Here is a 22,047-nt window from a genome sequence, read left to right as displayed (position 1 = left end):
CTAGAAAGATTCATTGGGAAGCAGTGAAGTGGTTACTGAGGTATCTAAGAGGCTCTAGTGATTTGAATTTGGTTTTCACAAAAGGAAACAAGCTGGAGATTCAAGGTTTCAGTGACTCAGACTATGCTGGAGACAGAGATCGTAAAAGATCTACCAGTGGTTATGTGTTTACAGTTGGTGGGAATACTGTCAGCTGGAAGTCGAGCTTACAGTCAGTCGTGACCTTGTCAAGCACAGAGGCAGAGTATATTGCACTCACAGAAGCAGTTAAAGAAGCATTATGGCTTAAGGGGCTTCTGGAAGATATGGGTTACGAACAAGAAAGGGTCACAGTTTGGTGTGATTCTCAGTCTGTGATATGCTTGTCAAAGAATAATACATTTCATGAGCGAACAAAGCATATTGCAACAAAGTATAACTTCATCAGGGACATTATTGAGTCTGGAGAAGTTGAGGTTCTGAAGATTCATACATCAAGGAATCCTGCGGATATGCTAACAAAAGGTATTCCGGTCAAGAAGTTTGATGAAGCTTTAGATTTTCTAAAGCTAATCAAGTGAGATGAAGTGCATCTCAGCTGAAGGTTAAATCCAAGTAAGTGCAAATTCATGGTTAGAGGAAAAGGGGAATTGAATCAAGGTGGAGTGTTGAGATTGTTAGACTGATTCAATTCTGGGTTGATGATGGTTTGGTTCTAAACCAGAAATTAATGAGTTGAGTTGCTGATTATCTCTGGTTCGTCTATTGCTGATTAAACCGGAGGGAAGAAGATTAATGTGAAGTCTCCAACTGCAGTGGAGAGTTTACTAATATCACTGAAACGTTGCGTTTCATAGATTAACATCTTCTTCTTCAATCTTATTAGATTCTATCTCTTCTTCTTCTGTTATCAAGAGTGAGAGAGGTTGTTAGAGAGTGAGATTTCACCATTGTTGTAAAGCTCGGTTCTGAGCTATAACCTTTCCTCATAGTGAATTTGCCGGATTGATTCGGCCCCAGACGTAGGTGTAATCACATCGATTGCACTGAACTGGGTTAACAATTGTGTCTCGCGTTTCTTGTTCTTTGCTTTACAAAGTTCTTGAGCTGAATTCGATTAGGTTTAGAGAAGTGTTCGGAGTTACTTCAGGTGTGAATTCTAACAATTCAGATGCTCAGATCAGATGGATATTTCTTAGTTTTAATTTTATCCGTAGCTAGGAATTTTAAATGTTCCTACATAAAACATACAGAATTGATTTTGTCAATGTTAATATTTTTGGGTTTTTTTTTGTAGAATTTTCTCCTTGTCTTCGAAGTAAAAAACCATTTTTCATGTGTATATGATCGATAAGAAACTTTGTAGTCGTCGAGAAATGATCGATGTTGGTTAAAGTGGTGGAATTGTGGGAGGCAATGGGCATAACTACTTAATTACGCGTGTCTAGTTACATTAGTCATTGACAAAATGGGTCGAGTCCAAGGGAAGCTTTGTTTATTCTGCTTTACAAGTTCACGTTAAATTACACGGCAATCACTATAATGGAAAATAGCTAAGCACAAACAGTATTTAAAAAAAAATTATCTACAACTTATTGTCATGTTTACAAAGTATAGATACTCATGTATAGTAGTCCATTTAAATAATATATGTAAGTGCGGATATGATACATGCTTGTCAAAGTCATGGCACTAACTCTTAATGATGTTTTTTCTGATTACTTCACGAATTTGGCTTCTGTAGTGGCTAATACATCATACCGCTTATTCTTAAGTACCTTAATATATACGGTACCATTAGAGAGACAACTTTTTTTATTTTTAACATCTTTTACAAAATCATACCTTAGATATTCATATATTTCGCAATCCACTAAATGAAGCCTAGCTTTATGGCCATATGCATGCACTGCTTTTTCTGCAAAATGTAAAAAATATATATATCACCATATCGAAAAGTTTATAAGCACAATTGCAATGCGTTTGTGTTTGTGTTTGTGTTCTTGGAAAGGTTTCCCTTTTTGTATTTTAAGTCAACAAGAAAAATTATAAAAATACACTAGTGGGAAACTTCACACCTTCTCAATGTGATCACCAATATAATATTACTAATCATTTCATATCCTTTTCTTAATTGACATTAGCGCAGGAAATGCATTTTAAGAAACCACTAGAAAGGGATATTTTTTACTTTTGAGTCTTGAGGAAAGCTCCTCGATCTTTAGAGACAACACTTAGAAAATTGGATCATCTTAAGTGGACGAATGGTTCTACTTTCATTAACAATTTCTGAAAAAAATCAACTGCTTTTGGTAAGAATTTGGTTAAATTGCAGTTCAAACAAGTCATATCTGTTCAAATTAGTATGAGATAATCTTTAAACTTAAGAATTATTAAAAACTAGATTTTACATATTTTTAAAAAATAATAACATTTTTATTTTTATTTGTTTTTTATATTTAGTTTGTTTTGTTTAGTTAAATAATAATTTTGTTTGGATTGTCAATTATTAGAACAATAATAGGGGAAATAAATACATAAATATGTAATTTATAAGTTATTGTTAGATTAAGTCACAATTTTACCAATGATTTAATTGTTTTACAAAATTTTAGTTAAATTACCCTGATTTAATATGTCTAATATTCTTATATTAGTGGTATTGACCAAATAATTAAATGAAGATTTAACCCGTGTTTCAAACCGAATTAATAATATTTTATATTTATACTAATGTTAATTCAAACCTTCATGTTAATAACATGTCCCGCCATATAACAACAAACCGTCATATTAGTGGTTTAATCAGTGTTTGAAAACCGTCATATTAGTGGTTTTGGTTGTGGGTGTTGTGTTTCGTTTGTGAAGTTAATATTTATACATGAAAAATGTTTGATGAGCAAGGAGTTTACGATCCGTAGCAATAAAAGAGAGATTTTAGTGTTTTCCTATTTGAGTTGATAACATTATCGCAGAATAATAATCAGTTTCTTAACGCGATATATACTATATTAAATGCGATGCTAAGGTTAAATATACCCGATTATTGAGTTTCTAAAGTTGGGTTCTCGTTTTCATGAACTTTATTATTGTTATAATAATTATTGCGCTTGTAATAATTTGTTACTCAAATTCGGCTGTGTCATTTAAATTTAAGAGATCATACAGTCTCTAAAGATCTATTAAAATAGGTTTGAAGATTTTTATGAGATTAAAAATTTAATGTGTAGAGTTGTTTTTGGAAAAATCGAAATGTATAGATGTTGACATGTTGTCAAGCTATTTATGGCAATAAACGTATCAAATTAAGGGGGGTGTATTCAACTTGACATTTTAAGTGATTTGTGTAAGAGTTACAAATCCTATGTTATTCAATCATGTATTTTAAAAAGTCTTTTGAAATCCACTGTTATTGAACTGATAATTTAAAAATCTACTTTAAAATCCCTTGTTATTGAACTGATGATTTAAAAATCTACTTTAAAATCCACTGTTATTCAAAACAGTTTTATAGATTAGGATTTTAATAAATTTTAGGATTTTGGAGGATTTGTTTAGTTAAAAATACAGAAGTCCAAATCTCATGGTTTTAGGTGGGATTTGAAAGAATTTTACAGAAAATCATATAACTTCCCTAAAATCTATCAAAATTCTAAATTTCCTAAATCCTATCAAATTCTCCAAAATCATGGTTTGAATACACCCCCGTAAGTCAATTTAAAAAGTTTCATTAATTAAGTTTCTACGAAATGTTATTTCAGGAAAATCATTAGGGGTTAATGTTGTAAATAAAACAAATTAAATAAGCAAAATTTAAAGGGCGTAAACCAAAATGTAATTCAAAAATCAAAATATAATTCAAAAATGTTAATATAGATTATTCAAACATTTTAGGATGATGATTATAAATGTTTCGAATGTAAATAAAAAAGTAAGAAAACTTCAATAGTTTTTTCCTTTTTTTTTTTGGTGAGATGATGTCTTATTATTATTATTACATAGTACAGTAACTAGTAGAAATTTGAAAGTATATCCGATTTGAGTTAAAAGAATATTCTGGACTGGTGCCATTTTCACCAAATCACCCAAACAGTGAGCGTAATATGGAGTAGTAGGCTTGAAACTTGAAAGATGTCAAAGTAAAAGGAAAGAAAAAAGAATGCTCGTGGCTTTAAATGGGCCAAAACCTGGACCTTTAATGGGCTTTAAAGAAGAAATGTAGTCGAGTTCTATATACTATGCTCAATGCGGGATTTGGAGTAATTGATCTCACATGACAATTTTTGTTATTCGCTGAAACTATGAGAGGTGGTTTTCAGGATTCAACCTTCTGTCTTTTGATAGAAAGTTAGGGGTTCTTATTTTTTGTTTTGTTTTTTTTTGTCTCGTGTGCTTTGTAACAATGAAAAGTTAGATCCTATATACAAATAAAACCTTTTTATACATATAGGCTTTTCTAAGTATATTTAAATTTGCAATGTTGACATAACACTGTAAGAAGGTGTGCTTGATAAAATGCATAAGCGTTTTAAGAGATGGTTGCAACCTTTCTCCTAACACTTGGCCGCAACTCGCGATATTGATATAAAACATTTTTAAGAGATACATTTATCTTTTTGGTTAAAATTTTTAAGAGATACATGTTCATCAGTAAGTGAATTAGTATACATGTCAATCTTATCTTTTTGGGTTGATGAAACAAATGTAACATACTTGTTTTCTGATCTAAGTGTGCACATTTATACTTCTCAATTCATAGCATTTTCTATTTATTAAATAAAATTGTTTATATAAATATATATATACAAGATAATAATATATGTGTAGATAAGCCATCTTAATTTGTGTTTAACCCTTGCCCTTTACACAGCACGACTGGCGAGATGTGGACGCTACGTCTCTTTGGGATTTACATAAAAAACAACACCTTTTCTTCTATCTAGCTTTTCATTTTCTTCTTTTATCTTGCTTAATCAGATAATTCTACTGGGTTAACTGAGAAAACAAGTATGTTACATTTGTTTCAAATAATTGTGCTCTTTTCAAAACAAAATAAAAATAATTGTGATCTAATTTAAACAGTTGTCCAAATAACTAACATTTATTCATGGTACAAAGATTTAAATATTTTACAGGGTTTCAAGATTTCTGTGTTGACCAATGAAAACAAAAACACTTGTATTTTATAAATGTTCTTTACGATACTATTTTCCAATATTGATATCTCTTCGCGCCTTAGAGTTAGAGATTATGAATTAAAAGTTATAATATCCATTTTTTTGTTTTTTTTTCGTGTGCATTCATCCATTTTATTGTTTTTTTTTTAAAATACTTAGGCTCATTTCTAGGGGTAAATTTTTTTGTTCACCCTCTCTTCTCTCAGCCAATCAAAATCTTCCATCTAATATTTTATTTAAAAAAAATAAATCAAAATTAAATTAAAAATCAAAACAAATTAAGGAAACAAATTTTGTATATTTTTAATTAAAGAAAGTTAAATATTGGCTTGGTTTAGATTTTTAAAATTAGAACAAAATTATATATCGGTTTGTGTTTACAAATAAAATGCTTAAGGTATAGATTTTACAATTAAAACGAAATTATATGTCGGTTTGGGTTCACAAATGAGATGGTTAGGGTTTAGATTTTACAAGTAGAACGAAATTATATGTCGATTTGGGTTCACAAATGAGATGGTTAGGGTTTAGATTTTACAAGTAGAACGAAATTATATGTCGGTTTGGGTTCACAAATGAGATGTTAGGGTTTAGATTTTACAAGTAGAACGAAATTATATGTCGGTTTGGGTTCACAAATGAGATGTTAGGGTTTAGATTTTACAATTAGAACGGAAATATATGTTGGTTTGGGTTCACAAATGCGATGGTTAGGGTTTAGATTTTACAAGTAGAACGAAATTATATGTCGGTTTGGGTTCACAAATGAGATGGTTAGAGTTTAGATTTTACAAATAGAACGAAATTATATGTCGGTTTAGATTTATTAAAAAGCGGTTTAAGTTTTTAATTTTATAATAATGTATACAGATTTTATTTTCCTATTTTATAAAAAGGTGAATGAAAAGGTTTACCCCAAGAGCAAGGCCATTGCACATCCTGTGGGATGTCTTTTGGTTTTTTTAATAATAAAACAAAATAAAAATAAAGTTTTAATTGTAAAAATACACAGATCCGTGTCTCTGCACAGATGCGTTTAGATACCCAGAGACACTAGACGTGTCATTATTTTAGTGGTTACTCTTTGTTTTGTTTTTTTTTGTTTTTTTTGTTTTTCTTTTGTTTCGGTTGCTTCCCCCTCTCTCTCTCTCGATACCACTGAAAGGAAGAAAGTTGAATCGATTTATCTAAATCGACGAAATCAGAACAACAGAAGTTTTGATGAGTTTCCGGACCAAATACATATATCGTCGTCGTCATCCAAATCGACTTAATCAAAACAATAGAAGTTTTGATCGGTTTCCAGATCAAATACATATCTCGTCATCGTCTTCTTCTTCGTCCTGAGATTTTTCCTTCTTGGTTTCACGAAACCTTGTATCAGGTATGGATCTTGTTTCGTTCTAGTTTTAAAGTTTTTGTGGGACTATCTTTATTTGTTGTGACATCCGTCTTTTAGTATTGGTGAATTTTGATTTTGTCGATTTGGATCATATCTCCTTCGTAATGTGAACGAAACTTGGAGCATATCTCCTTCTTCCTCATGGTGGTGCTCCTGCTTCCTCTTTTCTGAGTGATTAGTGTTGGTTGGATTTGGTTTAGTGTTGGTCTGGTGATGTGAGTCAAGTTTTCTATCAAGAGAGCTGCTGTCAGGATTCAGCGTGCAAAGCGGCGGAGGGATGATCCAGATGAAGATATGGATGCAGAGACTAAGTGGGCTTTAAAATACTTGCCACATGGTATGTCTTGTGTAATTCTCTTCTGATTAGTAATTTCTTTTTTCTTTGTCTAGTTCTCTAAGTGGAGTTACGAAATGAGATGCCTCAAGTTACTAAAAAGATTGCTGTCTTCATATTGGGTTATGCTTTTGTTTGAATGGCGTTGTTTGTTTTTTATAGGTTGTGTATAGGTCTTCCTTGGTTTTGATGTGTTCTTTGTGATTTTGGTACCAATTCCAAAAGTTGAGGCATACATACATTAACATAGAGGATGCATATTTTTATAAATAAGTCGTTATGTGATGTGCAGGACAAACAAGTTGAAGCTAAAGACTCAGAGAAGAGTGATTCTTTGGTGGTTCTTAAATAAAGGTCAGGGCGCGGGGAACTATAGGGCAAGTAAAAGCAGACAGAGTTGTAGAGGACGAGGTAAGAAGAAGAGAACTTGTTTTAGACATTAATGAATGAAGAGCATATACATTAGGATATGGCTTCTCTGTTTCTGTTGCAGTTTTGGTTATGATCATTGTCTTGTAAGTATTAAGTATAGAAATGTCGAGAAAGCAAAAAAGGTTGGTGTTTAATTTGTTGTTTTTGTTGCTTTGCAGATCACTTGGTACTGTGTTTTTGTTGCTTTGCAGATCATTTGTTTCATTCTTCTCTTCTCTTTCTCACGGTAATTACAATTTCTATATTTGATTTTGACTGAAATTGATTGATGCTTTTGGGAGTAATTTTAGTTATGTAATTGACATTTTTCCAGTTCCTGAAGTTCATGGGATAATTATGTATTCACGTTTATATGAGAGCCATAACGTCAACACACATTTGCTTCGATCTACTATGGTAAAAAAAAAACTATCAGATTCATCATTGGGTGTGAAACCACTGTTTTTTTTTGTTCCATGTCTACATGATTTTGTGTTGTTTCTACTTGTGTTTGTCATATTAGAGAGTCTTTGCCGTTTAAGAATGATAAAAGATTTGTTGCAACGCAAGTTAAGGCTCCACCTCAACTACAGAAAACGGTTTGTTAAGTTGCTTAACATCTATGAAGTTGTAGTTCAGTTCTCTGTAAGATTTCAAAGACATTAGTTTCATTTGGCAACACAATAAAATGCAATATTTTTCCATTTTTAATAAAAATTATAAGACACTTAGGGATGACTAATGGGAGGGATGACTAATGGGAGGAGAAAAAATAAAAACAAGGGTGTGAAGCTCTAAATATTATTTTTAATATTACTAAAAGTTAGAAACACTTAAATGAGGATGACCAATGGCCATGCTGTATGAATGATGAACCCACATGTTGTTCTTTTTCTTTTTCTCATTTCCTAATAAACTGTAAAATGAACCCAAAAAAAAGATGCGATGTCAGAGGAACACGTGAAGGGTTGTGGTTAGATCTTGAGACTTGAGCAAGAGAAAAAGACATGCATCGATCGATCTTTTTGGGTTGATGAAATCCATGAGCAGGTGTGACAGAATCCAACGTGGCAAAGCACAGACTTTGATATAGATCCTCCATAGTCCAAATACCTCAACTTGGTTAAATTTGTACAATGTGGCAGTGAGACATACCTACATAACCTTTTTGTTAACAATCAATGGTCTATCGACACGTCGCTAAATCTTACCTTTCTTTGCTTTTTTCCTTATCCAACCAAACGTACCAAATCATGACTTCAATCTCTTTATTTGAGGATTTTGTTTTCCATTCTGGAACTTGAAATTATGTGTAAAAAGATTTCTATATTATATTTTCTATAAAACTGAATTTAGATATAGATAAATAATTTATTTTTAAAAAGTAAAGTATTAGATAGATGTGACTCTATGAGATGTAGAGGGGGGTATTGAACCTATATTTAAGGGGAGTGTATTGAAACAATGATTTTGAAGGATTTGATGGGATTTAGTAAATTTGGAATTTCTGTAGATTTTAGGGAAGTTGATATGATTTATAGGAAAATTCTTTCAAATCCCACCTAAAACCATGAGATTTGGATTTCTGTATTTTTAACTAAACAAATCCTCTCAAATCCTCCAGAATCTCTAAAACTTATTAAAATCCAAATCCACAAACTGTTTTGAATATCAGTGGATTTTAAAGTAGATTTTTAATTCATCAGTTCATAACAGTGGATTTCAGGAGAGTTTTTAAAATCCATGATTGAATAACATAGGATTTGTAACTTTTACACAAATCACTTAAAATATCAAGTTGAATACACCCCCCTTAGAAGATTTTAAAAGATTTTTAAAATCACTTGTTATTCAATTGATGATTTTAAAAAATCTAATAAAATCTTATGTTATTCAACTTAGAATTTATGTAAAATTAAGGGGGTGTATTGAAACAATGATTTTGGAGAATTCTATGGGATTTAGGAAATTTGGAATTTTGATAGATTTTAGGGAAGTTGATATGATTTATGGTAAAATTCTTTCAAATCCCACCTAAAACTATGAGATTTGGATTTATGTATTTTTAACTAAACAAATCCTCTCAAATCCTCCAGAATCCCTAAAACTTATTAAAATCCAAATCCACAAACTGTTTTAAATAACAGTGGATTTTAAAGTAGATTTTTAAATCATCAATTCAATAACAGTGGATTTCATGAGACTTTTTAAAATTCATGATTGAATAACATATGATTTGTAACTTTTATACAAATCACCTAAAATGTCAATTTGAATACACCCCCCTAAAATCTCTTGTTATTCAATCAATAATTTATAAAACTTACTTGAAATCTACTGTTATTCAAAATATCACAACTTTTTTTTAAAATGTTATTTTGAATGATTCTACAAGACTTTGTTTTGTTTTTTAGTTGAAAAATATGAGTCACAAAATCATACCTATTGAGGTAGAATTTTAAAGGATTATAGAGGAAAAAAAAAACAGTCGACAACCGAACAGAGATAAACTCCAACATCAACTCCGACGACAGTAAGCCAAAAATCCTCGTCTATTACCAATCACCTTCTCCACCGGTGAACCTGTAGCTCGGTTCGTCTCTTCTTGTGAATCAAACCACCACCTACTCTGTTCAGTAAGCTCTCTTCTCTCTCTTAATTTGAATCTCCATAGTACTCAACTTGTCAAAGTGAGTTTGCAGTCTGTGTATTTATGGAATTGATATTATGTATCTTATCAATTTGTCAAATTAAAAATTAACCTGACATGTGTTATCGATTAGTGGGTATCTCAAGGTGTAACTCAACATCGTTTTCTGCAGCTTAATCTTGTTGACTTAGCTTGATATGAAAGGTATCAGCGATTAACTTCAAAAAATTGACTACCCTTCTCTTTTAAATTATTCTGCTAACATCAGGAATATCGGAACAGAGTTCATGAGCTGAAGGTGAGTGCCTTAGAAGCAACCAACATCAACAAGTCTCTATCAACATTGGGGTAAGAATACATCTTGCACAAGCTTCACCTCAAGTATTCTAGTTTGGTTTTTGTTATTCAGCTCCAATATTCTAGTTTGGTCTTTGTTATATCGTTTTAATGATGTATTCCCAATTTTTACTTTCCAAGCTTGTGATCATGAACCAAGCGGTTTCCCTTTGCCTACTCCACTTGGATGTGAAGTTTCACTTCCTAACGCATTGAATATGTTATTAAAACTATGGTGGTGGTGGCGATGAAGTGACGTCCTTCATCTCCTGCAGCTTCACAAATACATGACTTCCCTGAGATTTTCATCATTGGGCTGCGGTTGTAAACGCTGTTGTTGCGATTGTGAAGGTTGTTGCTGCATTTAAGACTGTTGTCGCTGCGGTGGAGGCGGTGATTGTCAAGGGGAATCAAACCAGCAAAAGGTGAAACAGAGCAAGGTGAACCATAATTGAGACAAGATACTCTATATATGAACTGAAGCGATCGTCGAGGAGGTTCAGCAGCGAAAGGTGAAACAGAGCAACATGAAATATAACTGTGACAAGATACTCAATATATGAACTGAGACATGTTCTACGATCGTATATACTATATCATATATGAATTGAGGAAATAGCTGCAGACTCTTGATCAGATTTTGTTTTGGTATAAAATTTTATTGTTTGTGTTCTAAAATATTTTAAAATCACCCAAAGTCTAATAACAAAATCTCATAGAATCTCATTTTATTTTCTGTTTAAAAATATAAAAACTCTAAAACACAATCAAATATAAAGATTCACTTAAAATCTTTCAAAATTCTAAAATATTAAAATCCCACCAAATCCTTAAAATGTCAAGTTCAATACCTCCCTCGTAGTTTTAGAGGAGGTTATTAATTTTATGATTTTAATAGATTTGGAAATCCAAACAAAAATCATATGTTATTGGTACTATGATTTACATATACTTGGTAAAATTTCAGATTATTCATTTAATGATTTGTTTTTGGATTTCACAATTCACATTATGTTTTAAATGGATTTGAAAGTATAGTATAAAAGGATTCAAATCTAAGGATAAATCATGTTATTTCAAAATCCATGTGTTTTGATTTTCATAATTTACAATTCTATATGGGTTTAGAAATCACTTCTCCAATAACAATTCTACTATTCGTACCATCACAATTAGGTTTGTGATACTAGTATATTATTTTAAATTATTACTCATAAATGGATAAACTTAACTCAATTATCTGAATATTGATCTTTGTATGATGTTGATCAAATTTTTCTTTTTCTTATATCAACTGCATCCATCCATTGGTTTAAAAAGAACAAAATATCAACAAATCACAAACTATAACAAGCTAACAAATGAGATTACCTTTATCTGGGATCTGATGAAGGGAGAGAGATAAGTAATGCACTAAAATACAATACCAATTCTCCAACTCTATGTTTTTGAATTCTTTGATGTTATAACATTTGTACAAAAGATGTATGATTGTGAGGCTTTCAAAATTAAAAACTTTAACATACTTTTGAGCTTTGTTTTGCCATGTTGAAATGCTTTTATTTTTATTTTCTATTAAATATAATGTCTCCCTAAAAAGTTTTCTCCATTGTTGAAAAAATCTTGCATCTAAATATATGATTATCATGTGTAAATCAACTGAAGTAGAATATTCAGTTGTTATCTATTAGAAAGCTTGTATTCAAAATATTCTTTTGTCGTTATGTTAAAAAAACCATATTTATGATTTTGTGTTATGGGTTTTCAAAAAAAATTAATTTATATAATAAGATTACTTAATTTTTTTTAAAAAGGTTTATCTTGTATATTTGTAATCCCATATATATCAGAAACACTTTTGGACAAAAAAAATTATTGATACGAGTAAAGTTAGAAATTATTACTAGGGACTTATTATTATTATTATTATACAATAAATATATTTTTTTTAAAAGAACCCGACAACCCGATCCGGTAGTAATGAGGGAAAAGGAAAATATCGGAGGCCACATAAACTTGTGGCTGAGAATACAAATGTGATGCTGACGTGTTACCCTCCTTCTCTTTTATACGGATTCTCCCCCTTAATCCCTAATTTTCATATCTTTTCACACTCCTCCCAAACTAAATCTCCCCCAACAACAAAAAAAAAAAAAAAAAAAAAAAAAAAATTGACTAGTGTGACTACACGAAGCTTTCTCGCGCCTTTGCTTTTTTTTTTTTTTGTTGAGGAAAAAAATAAAAAAAATGATGATGGAGAGTAGAGATCCAGCTATTAAGCTCTTTGGTACAAAAATCCCTTTTCCGGCGGTTGTTCAGTTGCCGGTGACTGTAGATGAGGAGGAGGAAGAAGATGATTGGAGCGGCGGTGATGGTGGAGATGATAAATCAGAATATAATAAGGTATTTGATTGAGAAATTTGGAATTTTGTTGACCTAAAAAAAATAAATGCGATTTAATTAGTTTTTGTTGTAGTAGTAACTTACTTAACTAGTGATTGAATTCGTAACTGAAACATTAATCACGGACAACTAACATCTCTTTTCTGTTGTGTTTTTAAATGATGATCTTCGGATCTACGAATCTTATTAAAAGCAAAGTTCTTATCTTGTTTTGTCTTTAAGACATCACTAGTTCATTTAATTCTTAAGAGTTTCTTGGTTCTGATGAAGATATAATTGTTTGATTAAGATTGTGTTTAGTTCTTAATTTAGTGTTTTATTGCATCTTAGGTAACTCCAGAGTTATCAGATAATAAGAAGAACAAGAACTGTAACAACAAAAGTCTAAACAGTTCGAATGAATCCAAACCCGAAACAGGGGACAAAGAGGAGGAGACTTCAACGGATCAGATAGAGAGCAACGACTCGCCTGATGAGCAGACCACAGCTGACGGTAAAACCCTGAAGAAACCTACCAAGATTCTCCCCTGTCCGAGATGCAAAAGCATGGAGACCAAGTTCTGTTATTACAACAACTACAACATCAACCAGCCTCGTCACTTCTGCAAGGCCTGTCAGAGATATTGGACAGCTGGAGGAACTATGAGAAACGTTCCCGTAGGTGCAGGTCGGCGTAAGAACAAAAGCTCCTCATCGTCTCATTACCGTCACATCACTATCACCGAGGCTCTTGAAGCTGCGAGGCTCGATCCGGGCTTGCAGGCAAATACAAGGGTGTTGAGTTTTGGTTTAGATGCTCGTCAACAGCATGCTGCTCCTATGACACCTGTGATGAAGCTACAAGGAAACCAAAAGGTCTCAAACGGGTTTCATGGTGTACCGGATCAGCGGCTCGTGGCTCGTCGGGTAGAGAATGGAGATGATTGCTCGAGTGGCTCCTCTGTGACCACCTCTAACAATCATCACTCAGTGGATGAATCAAGAGCACAAAGCTGCAGAGTTGTTGAGCCACAAATGAATAACAACAACAATAATAGCATGAATGGTTATGCTTGCATCCCAGGTGTTCCATGGCCTTACACGTGGAACCCAGCGATGCCTCCACCAGGTTTTTACCCGCCTCCAGGGTATCCAATGCCGTTTTACCCTTACTGGACAATCCCAATGCTTTCACCGCATCAAACCTCATCCCCTATGAGCCAAAAAGGTTCAAACACAAACTCCCCTGCTCTCGGAAAGCATCCGAGAGATGAAGAATCCGCAAGAATGGACAACGAAACAGAGCGAAAACAGAGGAACGGGTGCGTTCTGGTCCCAAAAACGTTGAGAATAGACGATCCTAACGAAGCAGCAAAGAGCTCGATATGGACAACATTGGGAATCAAGAACGAGAGGATGAGCAAAGGCGGTGGTATGTTCGAAGGGTTTGATCATAAGGCGAAGATGAATAAAAACAACGACAACAAAGCCGAGAACTCCCCTGTTCGTTCTGCTAACCCTGCTGCTTTATCAAGATCACACAATTTCCATGAACGGAACTAGGGTTTACACATGTATGTATGTATGTATGTATGTATGATTGATTGTAATGTATAGATATTGGAGAGTGATGAGTTTTTGAGAATCAAACTCTTTACTTCTTCCTCGTAACCTTATTGTTCCTTCAGATGTTTTTTGTACAACAATGTACACTATTTATTTGCTTTCCATCTTTCATTTGTCAAATGTGTAAGAAAAAGATAACAGTAATGGCAAAAAAGTTGGTGTTGGCCGTTGTTGCGTTGGCATTTCAACCGACACTCTTCTGACTCTTCTTTACAACTTCTTTGTCTTGTGAAGTCCTTCAATCAATACTCCAAAAAAATAAAATAGTTGATGGTAAAATAAATAATGCTCTAATGACTGATCTCAAAAAAACGTTAATAATTATCTCTTCTGTCATTAGTATTGATTCTTTGTGTTATAGTTTCTGTTTATCTTGTAATTATTTTTATGGCACATTCTCAAATCTCAATAGTATATAAAACTAAGAAAAGTTCTTAATTTGCTTTGGTTTTTAATAGAGATACATTTTAAAATCTCTTAAGTATAATTTATAAATATCGAATCTAATAACTTATCTCTTAATCAACTAAGAAATAATTTTGTATTATATTTAATTGATATTGTACTATTAAAATTTATGATCATTTTATTCTGTTCATTTTATGCAAAACAAAATTTAATCAAAATTATTAAGGTTTTTTTTAAAGATAAAGAAATCCATTAAGGTTAAAAAGTTTGATTTCTAAATTTTTTCTACAAAGATATATATAAATCCCTTCAGATTTTTAGATGAAAAATTACAGTATTATGAAGAAACTTGGTTGGTCCCATTCCACGTACAGACAATCAGAATTTAATGTGTTGAAAAAGTTCTTCTTATTTGTATGCTTTTTTTTTTATATTGATGCCGAAAAAGATTGGCCACTATATGTTTTTTTCCAGTTTATATTTTATTATTTTGGTCTGTGTCTTCGAAAGCAACTTAGATATTTTAGAGTGCCTAAACAGTTATTAGCCACACATTTTATTTATTTTATTTCTTTCTTTCTATTTTACACCATTGCACACAATTACATTAAAAAGTATGTCAAGTTGCTTTTTTCCTTTTTTTTATAATACTGTTCTTTTCTGCCTTTTTTCATTTTGTGGCAAAGCTATTTTGTTCCTTTTTCATGTTTTTCCCCCTACCTTGCATTAACATTAATTGCTTTTTTTTATTATACAATATGTAAAGTATATTATGAATTGAGTGAGATTTTTCTTCTTGTGTTTCTTTTCCATCACACAAAGGCCTTTTCAAAAAGTTGAAGAAATAAGTTTGACACCAAATTAAACATTGACTCATGCCAAACGCGTTTCAACCGCAAACGCACTATTATCATTGATTGAAGACACTAAGATATTGGCCTACCAAAAGTTAGAGGGTTTGGAAAATTAAGAGAAGACTGATACAAAATATCTACTTCCGTTTCTCAAATGGTTCCAAATATGAGACAACTACGTCGTTAATATGTTTACACCAATATAACAAAAAAATTAGGAAGTCCTTTCTGTTTTCTGTTGTTTTCTCATAACAATAAAATAAAATGGAAGTATTTCAAGTAAAAGGAAACAACTAACTAAAATTAGGCCTAGTTAAATCTTCTTAACTGCTTTCGCCTTTATATTTCTAATCATCTAAATATATAAGTGTAAACGCTATTTTACTAGTTTGGCCCTTACTCAACTACTTTGTTTGGCTTATCTCATAATAAACTCTTAGTTGGGGTGTTTGTCCATATGGACCTTTGTGCAGCCAAATCTTTCAAAATAGGCATTTCTTTCCATGCTTTCATTTTTAGGCTTTTTTTTAACATACAAAGACAAAACTATCCTTCTCTCTGCCTCCTCTTTGCTTTCTTCTCTTCCGACCAAAACCAGGAAACGTCTCCGGCACCACCATTGCCATGCTCCGATAAACTCAATGATTTTAATTAATTTCGTTTGAATTAAAATAACTAAACCCTAAGGAGATAATGTTTAGTGAATCCAAGGGTTCCTATAATAAACTTAGTCGAATCAAACAAATTTCAGATCTAAGCTAAACTTGGAAATTACATATTTGTAAATTGACAAATTTTGGAGAATCGTGAAAGGAACTGTCGGCAATCGGTCCATACGAAGCTATGAAAGCCTTTATTGACAAGCGACCATCTCGCCGTTCATTAAGGCGAAGCTCACCGTTTGTCGTTGCCGCCGTTGATTAAGACGGAGCTCAGCATCGTTGTTGCCGCCGTTCATAAAGGCGGAGTTCATCACTGAAGGTTGCCGCTGTTCATTAGGACGGAGCTCACCATCGTCGTTGGCACCGTTCATAAGTGGAGACTCGAAATTTGATCGTTATTAATCTTGTATTTCTCACCACCGCGCAACCATCTTCATCACTGGATCTCATCATCATCTCATTTACAACATTGTTTTTCTTCGTCTCATCTCTTCCGTCGAGAGGAAAAAAATTGTCTCAATTTTTCATCAATTAAAAGAAGGATAAATATGTCATTCTATAGCCAAATAAATGCTTAAATCCATAAGCACGGACAGAAAGTCCCAACTGAACAATACCTCTGGAAAAAAATGCTTATCTCATAATAAACTCTTAGTTACTATGATATGATAAATTTTGAAAAGAAAATGAAGATATGATGCCTCTTGCTTTCTTTACAATTAAGCATATATGTAAATAGTTATAAACTAAAGGCATTTTTTATTGGATTTGTACATTAGATTTGTAATGTGAACAGCCATCATCATCTTGTATGACTGTATCATTACCGTTAACCAAATTCGATAGGACATAAATATATAAGAAGAAGATAAACACTTCTTACAGAATATGATTTTTCCCCCTCATCATAATGATTTTTTTTTGAGGAGAGACTGAGATAGAGAGAGGGGGGGGGGGGGGATAAAGTGAAAATGCACTGATAGAAAAAAATTCAAGAAAATATTGAGATCAACCAATAAGGTTTTACACACACTAGTATATAGGATGATTTCATTGGGAGAATAATATAGTTTTGACTTTTGATAATGATCAAAGTAAACCACTTCAACAATTTGGAGTTGGAGTCAACCCTCCACTAAAACTTTTTTTTTAAAACCTCATCTCTTAATGAATCCACTTCAAAGAAAGCCACGATAGTTTGTAAATTTTAATTATCTACGTCCTTTTTCTTTTTACTTTTCTTTGTAAATTAAAATTTACAGCTGAATTATCTGTAAGAAATTACATTCAGTTTTTCGTCAAATATATACGGATCTTATAAATTTTTGGTTAATTTGCGGTCGAACTTAATTTGGTAATATTTGTTTGTTAAACATTTAATTGACACGCTGGTCCATCAGACAAAATGTGAAAAGTTACTCTTGCCAGAAGGTTTGTACCATAAAAGTTTGTGGTATACCAAAACGAATACTGCTCTCACCACAAAATCAAATTATCCATTAGCTATGCTTTTAATTCGAAACATACTTTTGAGTCCATCCAAAAAAAAAAAATGATTGCAAACAAAACAACAAAATATCGTATGCCCATTCAAGACAACACAAACCACAAATATCTATGAACATAATCATATGTTTATATACACATATTAGATGATACTATCCAATAATAATTTTCCGATCAAAAGTACTTGTTGTTTTCCATGATATATATCCCTACACAAAATTCACAATTAGTTAGAAATGTAATTTATTTATTTTTATTATTGTAATTTAACAACAACGCATAAAAAGGGAAACATGAAAAGTCGAGCAAGAGACAATGAGTGGCAAGAAAACTTTTGTGAGTAGATTTTCCAACACAAGAAAAAATAAATAAAAAAGGACTTTCCCACAAAGGAAGGCATCTTCTATGATCTTGACACGTGTAATCAACTTTAGATTCTCTGAGCAAAGGACCTGACACGCCTCCCTAAAGGATAAGCAAATTAAAAAGGACAAGAAAAAGAAATGTCTTTTTTGATTTTTGTCTTTTTCTTTTTTATTTTCTTTTTTAATGTTTCAGGTAAAAAAAGTGACATGTAAATGTACTTGTTCGTCTATGAATTTATTTTAATTTATCTGTTTGTTGCTCTTGCTCAGATTTTTTATTTTACCAAATCGGAAGAAGGAACAATATACACTATAATCCGAACGTGAAAGAAAAAAAACACAAGTTGGAAAAAGAAATTAGAATTTATATTGTAAATTAATGAAAAGAAAGGAAGAAAAAGTGAGATTCTAGAAGATAAAAAGATTACTTTTAACATTTCCATTTGAATATTTGATCATGGATGTTGCAATATAATATAACCTACAAAGAATAACAAAATTAGAAGTAGTAGAAGGCATTATTATGTGAAAAAATACAATAGATAAAGCTAAAATAGAAAGCACTAAATGAACTAAATGTTACATTAATGTACACAATATTTGAGAGATAACAGGAGTACACAAAGTAACTCAGATCAGAACTGACAAAATCTGCAGAATCTTGTCCGAGTCAATTATATATTGAGACACTTTATCATCTTCGTTTTCCATCAATAATAGATCACTGAATCCTGCATCCACTAGACTCAGGTGCGCGCTGTACATTCCCGTAAGCTGTTAGCTCAATGAGATCCATATCCCTGCCTACAAATTTTTTTTGCAAATAACAGTTTAGGGTCTTACTCAGTTATAGTTTAATTTATAGAGTGACAACTGACAAGCGTATGGAATTGAAAGATACAGCAGACTTACCAGCAACTCGGCAATAAGAACTCCTCTGGATAAGCTCGGCTCGAGAAATATCGGTTTTATTTCCCTTTGATCGATTTACCTTTGCCTAAAACGTAGAAACAAAACAAACTTAGCGACCCAAGAGCTTTTCCCTATTTGATTCCAAGGAACAGAAAGAAGCTAAGAAGCCTAAAAGTGTATGTTTAGTTTGTAGTTTGGGATTGAGGTTAATAAGTAAACCGAAAGAGAATTTGCAAGAGACTGTTTTGTGGAAGATAGGTTGTCTAAGAGTTACCTCCACTAAGCAAAATACCAGTCATAAGTCAGAAACTCAGAATACAAGACAATAGTGACTATAGGTTTGATTTAAAACACAGATATGTAGTAGACATCTAAAACCTTAAGAGGTATATATAAGTTTAGTTTAAATTTCCACAGCGTACCTGCAGAACCTGGCAGTTTTCCAGAGTGCTCTTACCGCCCTAAAAAATTGGAAAATGAATTCAATCAGATACTTTAGAAGAAGCATGAGCACTAAATGACTAATGTTACATGTAGATGACGATATCTTCCAGTTACATTATGCGTTTGAGCGAGAACAAAGAAGATAGATTCATCATCAATTCAAATAAATCTCAGTTTGGAAAATTAGGGTCATAATCAGATCAATCAGACTGAAAGCAGGAAACATGACAATCAAATATTTTAGACACTATTTTTTCCCTTCCGAGAAGTTTCATAAACTCTACTATTGTTGTTTATAGCTTATCAGTATTAATTGTAGCACTGACACAGTCCTGATTCTGAAGATGAAATCTTGTAAGTTCTAACTGTAGATTCAAACGATAAATGTGAAACCCTACGTCCCTACCAAGTACCAACAATCTCGAAGTGAATACTGAAAACTTTCAGATACAAGAATTCGTGTTGATTCACCAAATGAGTGTTCTTAAGGATACATGTCCTATAAAATGCCAACGGAAAAAACTTCAGAAAACAAACAATAGTTCCTATTAGACCATGCTGCAGAACATAATACCCTTTTCACGCTCATTCTTCAACTTAATTGGTGCACTAAATTCTTAAATCCAAACCAGCAATATATAAAAACTGTTAAGTCATCAAGTTACATCTTCCAGCATTATAACTTCAGACTTTGTTCGGCATCAACATGAGAGCAGAAGAGAAGAACTCATTCCCGTATCCCTCACTCCCTCAGACCCCAAATCAAGAATATAAATAATAAATATCACAAATTCGAAAGATTTATTTCACAGTGATCAAAAGCCTTTCAGAAACTATATTAAAATGGCCTAGGACACCAAAAATCCCCTATATATTTCACAATGAAAGAGCCCAAATTACTCATTTTCAACTCAATCCTAAACCCTTAATAACAAGAATTCATAGGCAAAACAAAGTCTCATGATGTGAAACCTTGGAATAAGTAATTAGCTCAACCTCACAATGATCAATCACATATTATATAAACTATATTGACATCACCCAAAAGCAAAACTTTCCTCAAATATTTCACAAAGTTTGAAGCTTTTTGAGCTCAATCATAAACTCAAACAACCAGAATCCATAGGCCAGAAAACAAAGAGTATCAATGAATCATGAAGTGAGAGTTGTAAAGGACAAACCTTGGAGTAAGGAACAATGTGATCATAATCATGGCACAAGCAACCAGGACAACCAACGAGCTTCCTAAACACAATATTCCCTAAATGATCTCTCCTCCAACGCTCAGGATCTCTCCCTTTAATCTTCTCTGCTTTCTCCCAGCATTGCTGCTTCACACTGTAAGGAAAGCTCCTTGGTTCTGGATTCGGGTCATCGTAACCCGACCCGGGAAAAAGACCCATCTCCTCCCGGTCGATTAAAGTGGCCGAAGTTTTCACCTTTCCACCGCGGACTTCACCGGACCCGGGTCGGGTCTTCGATGGGGAAGAAGAAGATGATAAGGCTCTGTTTCTGCGTCTGGTCGGGTCGGATCTCATGGCCGAGTGATCCGAGTAGGTAGAGAGGTCTTTGTGGTTTAGTTTGACGAAGAAAACCAAAAGATTACAGAGTCTTCGGGAGATAAGTGTCGTCGTTGGCCAATCCATTCTCTCTTTTATCTCTTTAGGCCCATAAATAATAAGAGTACAAAATCTATTTATACTTATGGGCTCCTACGTGTATTGAAGATATTTATCTACAAAGATAACAAGTACAGTATACATGAAATTAAAAGGTACAAACTTTGTCAATATTCTTCTGATTAGGATATTTTTATAAATCAAGCATCATGCTTTTTTTTTTTCCTTTTTGTAAATTAAGTTGAAATGTTCTTGTTTTAACTATTTTGGTACTGCACAATGTTTTAGCAATCTACAACTTTGTTTTTAGTTCTTTTGTAGGTTAATAAAACTAATTATAAGATTAGTTTATAATTTACCTAGAATTTGAACCCGCGCATGTGCGGTTAAATATTTTCTATCAATATAAATTAATACTCAAATATAATCATTGAAATTTTTGAGTATAAATCTATATAAACACTAAACTTATTTTACTAAGTGATATACAACATACTGTAGAAGATAATGTTTCCTTGTTATATCTCTTTGTGCGGGATTTTAGTTTAAATTTTTTATCAATAAGAATCATTGAATATAAATATAATTATTTGAAAATTCAAAAATAAATCTATATAAACGCCATACTTATTTTATTTATATATATATATATATATATTTTATGCAAAAGAAATTATATTAATTTAAACTGAGTCATTATAAAGTTGTTGTATAAGCCAAGGAGGCTTTATGACAGATTCCACATAATAATCAACAGTTTGACATCCAAATTTAGCTATAGAATGTGCAGCTGAATTACATGATCTTCTTATAAAGGTACAATCACAGTAAAGAAATTTTGATCTCCAAAATTGAATATCTCTCAATAAGTTTGATAGAGCAGCATTCACTTCTTGTCCATTGACCAGCTTAGAAAGTGTCTCACAGTCTCCTTCAAAGATTATCATAGTATATCCTTTAATCCAAGCATGTTTGAGGGC

The 22,047-nt window shown here is 32.4% G+C and overlaps 2 protein-coding genes and 2 long non-coding RNA genes across 7 annotated transcripts; 3 read left to right on the top strand and 1 right to left on the bottom strand.

Moving 5' to 3' along the window:
- The first annotated feature begins 6,164 nt into the window (after window positions 1-6,164).
- Window positions 6,165-8,020, top strand: LOC104711211 (uncharacterized). 4 transcript variants are annotated; one of them, XR_015567092.1, is made up of 6 exons: window positions 6,165-6,540; window positions 6,759-6,895; window positions 7,185-7,303; window positions 7,483-7,550; window positions 7,638-7,720; window positions 7,827-8,020. It is a non-coding gene; the product is annotated as an uncharacterized LOC104711211 (long non-coding RNA). The 4 variants fall into 4 exon arrangements; XR_015567094.1 differs by having other exon boundaries at window positions 6,258-6,540; window positions 6,616-6,895; XR_015567091.1 differs by having other exon boundaries at window positions 7,638-7,872.
- A 1,611-nt stretch (window positions 8,021-9,631) lies between these two features.
- Window positions 9,632-10,961, top strand: LOC147938622 (uncharacterized). The gene is made up of 3 exons (XR_015565509.1): window positions 9,632-9,939; window positions 10,222-10,301; window positions 10,431-10,961. It is a non-coding gene; the product is annotated as an uncharacterized LOC147938622 (long non-coding RNA).
- A 1,307-nt stretch (window positions 10,962-12,268) lies between these two features.
- Window positions 12,269-14,401, top strand: LOC104711210 (cyclic dof factor 3). Its single transcript, XM_010427891.2, has 2 exons — window positions 12,269-12,692; window positions 13,023-14,401. Exons 1-2 carry the CDS (start codon window positions 12,537-12,539, stop codon window positions 14,232-14,234), a joined length of 1,368 nt encoding a protein of 455 aa, XP_010426193.1. The 5' UTR covers window positions 12,269-12,536; the 3' UTR covers window positions 14,235-14,401.
- Window positions 14,402-18,591: 4,190 nt separating this feature from the next.
- On the bottom strand, window positions 18,592-21,236 carry LOC104711209 (uncharacterized). Its single transcript, XM_010427890.3, has 4 exons — window positions 20,630-21,236; window positions 19,427-19,465; window positions 19,005-19,089; window positions 18,592-18,896 (listed from the first exon to the last, which is right to left on the bottom strand). The coding sequence occupies exons 1-4, from the start codon at window positions 21,092-21,094 to the stop codon at window positions 18,814-18,816; spliced, it is 672 nt and encodes a 223-aa protein (XP_010426192.1). The 5' UTR covers window positions 21,095-21,236; the 3' UTR covers window positions 18,592-18,813.
- Window positions 21,237-22,047: the final 811 nt, after the last annotated feature.

This window comes from Camelina sativa, chromosome 9 (genome assembly GCF_030686135.1).
Source record: "Camelina sativa cultivar CO46 ecotype springtype chromosome 9, ASM3068613v1".
Taxonomy (NCBI): domain Eukaryota; kingdom Viridiplantae; phylum Streptophyta; class Magnoliopsida; order Brassicales; family Brassicaceae; genus Camelina; species Camelina sativa.
Note: the sequence above shows the minus strand (reverse complement) of the source record. Positions and strands in the feature narration are given on the sequence as shown.

Coding starts and splice junctions, on each gene's coding strand:
- LOC104711210 (XM_010427891.2), top strand. CDS start 12,537: ATGATGATGGAGAGTAGAGATCCAGCTATTAAGCTCTTTGGTACAAAA. Junction 12,693..13,022: donor ATAAATCAGAATATAATAAG/GTATTTGATTGA, acceptor ATTGCATCTTAG/GTAACTCCAGAGTTATCAGA.
- LOC104711209 (XM_010427890.3), bottom strand. CDS start 21,094: ATGGATTGGCCAACGACGACACTTATCTCCCGAAGACTCTGTAATCTT. Junction 19,466..20,629: donor ACATTGTTCCTTACTCCAAG/GTTTGTCCTTTA, acceptor CCAATTTTTTAG/GGCGGTAAGAGCACTCTGGA. Junction 18,897..19,004: donor TTCTTATTGCCGAGTTGCTG/GTAAGTCTGCTG, acceptor AAAAATTTGTAG/GCAGGGATATGGATCTCATT.